This window comes from Sapajus apella, unplaced genomic scaffold (genome assembly GCF_009761245.1).
Source record: "Sapajus apella isolate SASKATOON/1434 unplaced genomic scaffold, GSC_monkey_1.0 scaffold199, whole genome shotgun sequence".
NCBI lineage: Eukaryota > Metazoa > Chordata > Mammalia > Primates > Cebidae > Sapajus > Sapajus apella.
The window spans coordinates 336,251-343,023 of NW_022437139.1; the positions used below are offsets into that span (position 1 = coordinate 336,251).

Genomic DNA, 6,773 nt, shown 5'->3' on the forward strand with positions numbered 1-6,773 from the left:
AAGATCAATGAAGGGAAAGTAGAATCTTTAGAAAATTTAAAAGCATAAGAGGGAACATGGCCCTATGTGAGAACAACAGCAACAAAACAAACACCTCAGGCTTCCCAGAAACTACTTTTTAATCTTCCAACCTTTCAACTATGTCAACAGTTATATTCATTCTCACCTACCTGGGGGCTTGGCTACCATACTGTGTCTTTTCATATTCCAGGGATCTTTTCCTTGCTGCAGACAGGTGATCAGATCTGCCTTAGAGACAGCAATACCTGCTTTATTAAAAATAAGGAACATGAATCTTGCTCATATTCTCTAATTACCAACCTAGTACTGTGCTTAGTAAAGAGGACATCATAGAATATTCCAGAAAATTAATTGCAAAATACTATTTAATGACAGAAAGTTCTTAACATTTAGAAAACATTTTAAATTTGTATGTTCTTAATTTCACTGCTCAGTACTCATGAGTCAAAAATTAGTGATGGCAAATAAATTTTAACATAGGGTCAACAATACTTTATATCACTAAATTTCTGAAATTACCACTACTCTAGAGTGAAGGATACACATCAGCTCAGAAGGTAAAAAGTTCAGGCCAAGATAAAACACCTTGAAGAAATTTTTTCTACATGGACAATTCTTCAAGATATTTTGAAAACAAGGATTAGAAATTCATTTATGGAGGCCGGGTGTGGTGGCTCATGCCTGTAATCCCAGCACTTTGGAAGGCCAAGGTAGGCGGATCACCTGAGGTCAGGAGTTCAAGACTAGCGTGGCCAAGATGGTGAAACCCCATCTTAAAAAAAAAAAATTCGGGCCGGGCGCGGTGGCTCAAGCCTGTAATCCCAGCACTTTGGGAGGCCGAGGCGGGTGGATCACGAGGTCAAGAGATCGAGACCATCCTGGTCAACATGGTGAAACCCTGTCTCTACTAAAAATACAAAAAATTAGCTAGGCATGGTGGCACGTGCCTGTAGTCCCAGCTGCTCGGGAGGCTGAGGCAGGAGAATTGCCTGAACCCAGGAGGCGGAGGTTGCGGTGAGCCGAGATCGCGCCATTGCACTCCAGCCTGGGTAACAAGAGCGAAACTCCGTCTCAAAAAAAAAAAATTCGGCCAGGCGCGGTGGCTCACACCTGTAATCCCAGTACTTTGGGAGGCCAAGGCAGGTGGATCACAAGGTCAGGAGTTTGAGACCAGCCTGGCCAAAATGTTGAAACCCCGTCTCTACTAAAAATACAAAAGTTAGCCGGGCGCAGTGGCACGCACCTGTAATCCCAGCTACTCAGGAGGCTGAGGCAGGAGAATCTCTTGAACCTGGGAGGCGGAGGTTGCAGTGAGCCGAGATTGCGCCATTGCACTCCAGCCTGGGTGACAGAGTGAGACTCTGTCTCAAAAATAAATAAAAAAAAATTCATTTATGGAAAGCATAAATTACCAAAAATTATTCTATAAAAATAAAGAAATGAAACCTTTAGGGTATATTAGGAATTGTGTATTTAAGTTATTCTCACCCAAGAAGACCAGGTTTCTGTAGTTCTCTAACATCACTTTTCTATACAAATTCTGCTGTGCATTGTCCAGGCATTGCCACGCCTCCAGAGAGAATTCTATGGCCACATCCATAAATGTCAATGGCTCTTGAAAGACACCCACACACACGCACATGCACACGCACACATGCACGCACGCACACACATTTACAAGTGTCCATGGGCAAAATTTATCACTTAAATTAAGGTTAAATGAGAGTAAAGCAAATTGTTTCTGACTTATAGGAATAACTAAAATTATCCAACAATTTTTTTTTTTTTAAAGACGGGGTTTCACCATGTTGGTTGGGCTGGTCTTGAACTCCCAACCTCAGGTGATCTGCCTGTCTTGGCCTCCAAACTGCTTGGATTACAGGCGTGAGCCACCACACCAGGCCTATCCAACAATTTTTACCACAGAAATATTCTCTAATGTATTCTCTAACTCAGAGAGAAGAGAATGGTATAAGATAAACGACACTAGTGTATATATGATATTTCTATGAATACTAAAGTATAAAACTAAAGTCATAAACACAAACATGTACATTTTTAATGCTATATTTGCATTACAAAGAATGAGTTGTTAATATTTCAGACAAAAAAGACACGTTGAGTTAGACAGCACCTCTTAAGTTTTAATGCATAAAATCAAAACTGGAGATCTTATGCAGGTTTTTTTTTTCCCCCAGAAGATCTGAAATAAAGTTTGAGTTTCTGAATTTCTAACAAGCTCACTAGTAATGCCAATGTGTTTGGCCTAAAAAGAATATTTTGTCAAACATCCAGTAAGTGGAAGAATCTATGTTTTACCCAGTTTTTCTGACCTGTAAGCAAACTACTTCATTTTCCAAAGACAGAGATCTACAAAGAAAACCTAAGAAAGAAATGCAGCTGAGAGATTAAATATGATAGTTTATGCACAGCTTTTCTTTAGCTATATAAAGATATTTAATAATGAGGAAAAAAAGTAACTCTATAATGAAATAAATATTTCAGAGAGCTCCTTAAGTAAATTTTAAAATCAACTGCACAAGGACAAAGTTTTATGATGGGCTCATGCACACAGAAGAACACAGCATCACTGCTGAGATATTGCTTCTTAAAAAGTAAGTTATAGTCTGAATTTAACCATACAGAAAAATCAGTTTTATGCAAAGGTCAAGATGCAGATATCTTTTATGTTCTGTAATTTTATTTTATTTATTTATTTTTTTGAGACGGAGTTTCGCTCTTGTTACCCAGGCTGGAGTGCAGTGGCGCGATCTCGACTCACTGCAACCTCCGCCTCCTGGGTTCAGGCAATTCTCCTGCCTCAGCCTCATGAGTAGCGGGGATTACAGGCACATGCCACCATGCCCAGCTAATGTTTTGTATTTTTAGTAGAGACGGGGTTTCACCATGTTGACCAGGATGGTCTCGATCTCTTGATCTTGTGATCCACCCGCCTCGGCCTCCCAAAGTGCTGGGATTACAGGCTTGAGCCACCACGCCCCGCCAATTTTATTTTTATATATTTTTTATTTTTTTTCAAAGACAGGGTTTCACCATGTTGGTCAGACTGGTCTTGAACTCCCGACCTCAGGTGATCAGCCCACCTTGGCCTCCAAAGTGCCAAGGCATTAGCCACCATGCCCGGCCTGTTCTGTAATTTTAAATAACAATTTAAAGTAATCTTTCTTTATTATTCTAGAGGCAGGTATCTCTCAATAATTTTTTTCAGAACTTTCAGGTTAATAAATGCCATTCTGTTTAAATAAGCATTTTCTTAATCCTGTTCTGCACAGAGCTAATGGAAAACACAGATAAAACCTCAACATTATATGTTCTCCATCTTTACAAAAATCCCAGCTTTTCCCCAATAGGAATCTTGAGTATCTACATCTTCCACTTTTAATATTGCAGATTATAAATTCATAGTGAGAATTCTGCATGGCATATAAAATGCCATGATTTAAAAACTTCAGCATGAAGTAGTTAACAGATGATGAATCTTCATCCCTCTACAACCCTTATGATTAAGGGTTTTTTGTACAAAAGAGGGGGGAAATATCAGAGGTATATTGAACCAGAGCAAATCCATTTTGAATAGGGGCTGGGAAAATAGGGCTGAGACCTCCTGGGCTGAATTCCCAAATGGTTAGGCATTGTAAGTTACAGGATAAGACAGAATGTCTGCACAGGATACAGGTCATGAAGACCTGGCTGACAAAATAGCTTGCAGTGAAGAAGTGGGAAAACACCCAACAAAACCAAGATGGTCCTGAGTGTGACCTCTGGCCATCCTTGCTGCTACCCTCCCACTAGTGCCATGAGTTTACAAATGCCATGATAACATCAGGAAGTTACCCCATAGTCTCAAAAGAAAAAAAAAAAAAATCCTCCCCCCTGTTTGGCATAACAAAAAAAATGGGCAACCGGAAGGCCTCTGGACTGTTCTGCCTATGGAGTAATCAGTGCTATTATTTTGTTACTTTCTTAATAGACTTGATTTCATTTTACTCTATGTACTCACCCTGAATTCTTTCTTGAGTGAAATTGAAGGATGCCCTCTTGGGGTTAGGGTTGAGGTGCTTTTTTGGTGAAAGCTTGGCACATTTTCCTCCTTTTCTCATTAAAAGTCACCTGTATTTGTCTTCAGTAGTCTAAATGAAATTTTTCACAGGTTACGGAACTTTGAGCTATCCTCAATCTGAGTCATTATACAACTTCATTCTATGTCCCTCCTAAGAACATGCTAACCTCAGGGTAAAATAGTCTCTGGTCTAAAATTTGATGTTTTAACCCCCCATATGCTATTACTCTCCATTTTCTAATCTTATAGGCTCTGCTCTATGAAAAGAAAAAAAAAAGCCCTTCCTATCTAAAATTGCATTCCTTAAAGCTTATATAGCTGGTATTCCTCCTGTTTCAATCGTCTTTTGAATTCAATCTTTTTTTTGTTTGTTTTTTAGGAGACAGAATCTCGCTTTATCAGCCAGGCTGGAGTGCAGTGGCACAATCTCCACTCACTGCGACCTCCATCTTCCCAGTTCAAGCATTTCTTCTGTTTCAGCCTACTGAGTGCCTGGGACTACAGGCGCACACCACCCTGCCCAGCTAATTTTTATATTTTTATTTTTATTTTATTTTATCTTTTTTTGAGACGGAGTTTCGCTCTTGTTACCCAGGCTGGAGTGCAATGGCGCGATCTTGGCTCACCGCAACCTCCGCCTCCTGGGTTCAAGCAATTCTCCTGCCTCAGCCTCCCGAGTAGCTGGGACTACAGGCGTGCGCCACCATGCTCAGCTAATTTTTGTATTTTTGGTAGAGACGGGGTTTCTCCATGTTGACCAGGATGGTCTCGATCTCTTGACCTCGTGATCCACCCGTCTCGGCCTCCCAAAGTGCTGGGATTACAAGCGTGAGCCACCGCGCCTGGCCTAATTTTTATATTTTTAATAGAGACAAGGTTTCACTGTACATATCAGGCTGTTTTTGAACTCCTGACTGTAAATCTGGTTGCCTCCCGCGGAGGCTGGACACACCCACCACTGCACTCAGCACCTGACTCTGCACCGGGCACCAGGCTCTGCACTCGGCACCTAGCTCTGCCACATGGCTCCCGGGAAGTCTCCGGCTAATGTAACCCTGGCCGGCTCTGGCACCGGAAAACCCGCCCAACAACCCGCCAACCAATGGCGGCCCACCCCGTCTCGATACTGCTCCCCTGGACCCAATCAGAGCACCCAGCTGTTGCTCCTTCCTCCTAGCCATAAATACCCCCCCAACCCCCACCCCGCCCCCCATCCCAGGAAGTCAGCTCGACTTCTCTGGCCCCCTTTCCCCGGACCAGAGAACCTCACCTGGGAGCTGAATAAACTGACATTTAATTTTCTCATACTGGCCACAGTTTCCTCATTTTAAACTCGCCAATAACCCTTACACTGACCTCAGGTGATCCGCCTGCCTCCCAAAGTGCTGGGATTACAGACTTGAGCCACTGCACTAGGCTCTGGCTTTTTTTTTTTTTTTTTTTTTGTCTTTTTGAGATGGAGTCTTACTACGTTGCCCAGGCTGGAGTGCAGTGACACCGTCTTGGCTCACTGCAACCTCTGTCTCCCATGTTCAAGCATCTCTCCTGTCTCAGTCTCTCAAGCAGCTGGTATTACAGGCACCCACCAATACACCCAGCTAATTTTTATATTTTTAGGAGAGATGGGGGTTTTACCATATTAGTCAGGCTGGTCTCAAATTCCTGACCTCAGGTGATCTACTTGCCTTGGTCTGCCAAAGTGCGGGAATTTACAGGTATGAGCCACCACAACCCGGTGTGAAATTCAATGTAACTTTGTTACAGATTACAAAGCCTAGCAACTGCCTTAAAGAAATAACTTCATCTTCAGTAAGACCCTACCAATCCCCTTTTGTCTTAACCTTAACTGCATCTGCTAAGGACTCTGCAGCTTCTCTTAGCAGAAAGGCTTCTTCTGTGACTGGAGTGAGCAGGCTGAATCTGCAGGGGAGGTTCTCCAGAAAAAACTAACTGGACCTTCAATAATGCCCTTTTGCAGGCTTAATATGAGCCTTAGCTCTGAATCACTGGGCTCAAACTTTAATTTCCATGTTATAGTTACTCACTTGGTTTTTGAAACTGTTTGAAAAATCCAGTGAAATTACTCAAACACAGTGTTCACATAAGGGCAGGAAATTTTTTTTTTATTTTTATTGGGATGGAGTTTCGCTCTTGTTACCCAGGCTGGAGTGCAATGGCGTGATCTCGGCTCACCGCAACCTCCTGGGTTCAGGCAATTCTCCTGCCTCAGCCTCCTGAGTAGCTGGGATTACAGGCACGCGCCACCATGCCCAGCTAATTTTTTGTATTTTTAGTAGAGACGGGGTTTCACCGTGTTGACCAGGATGGTCTCGATCTCTTGACCTTGTGATCCACCCGCCTCGGCCTCCCAAAGTGCTGGGATTACAGGCTTGAGCCACCGCGCCTGGCAAGGGAAGGAAATTTTAAGGGACTTAACATTGTATACTTTAATGAGAAAAGCAAAGTATTTCTTTCAGAAAATAAATGTATTATTTTATTAATTCCGTTAAAAATTATGAAGCAGGCTGGGCGTGGTGGCTTATGAGGCCAAGAGTTCAAGACCAGCCTGGTCAAGATGGTGAAGCCCCGTCTCTATTAAAAAAAAAAAAAAAAAAAGAGGCCGGGCGCAGTGGCTCAAGCCTGTAATCCCAGCACTTTGGGAGGCCGAGGC

General features: G+C 42.6%; 2 protein-coding genes and 1 long non-coding RNA gene across 3 annotated transcripts in view; 1 reads left to right on the forward strand and 2 right to left on the reverse strand.

Moving 5' to 3' along the window:
• LOC116543881 (zinc finger protein 430-like) overlaps window positions 1-1,816 on the reverse strand; it is a 6,504-nt gene extending 4,688 nt beyond the window's left edge. Inside the window, 2 exon segments of the mRNA XM_032269839.1 lie at window positions 171-266; window positions 1,510-1,816. Of these exon segments, the coding sequence (XP_032125730.1) occupies window positions 171-266; window positions 1,510-1,663 (250 nt within the window). The 5' untranslated portion in view covers window positions 1,664-1,816.
• LOC116543885 overlaps window positions 1-6,773 on the reverse strand; it is a 373,403-nt gene that overhangs the window by 327,410 nt on the left and 39,220 nt on the right. The window lies entirely within an intron of this gene.
• LOC116543866 (zinc finger protein 429-like) overlaps window positions 1-6,773 on the forward strand; it is a 785,602-nt gene that overhangs the window by 171,681 nt on the left and 607,148 nt on the right. The gene's annotated exons all lie outside the window — the stretch shown is intronic.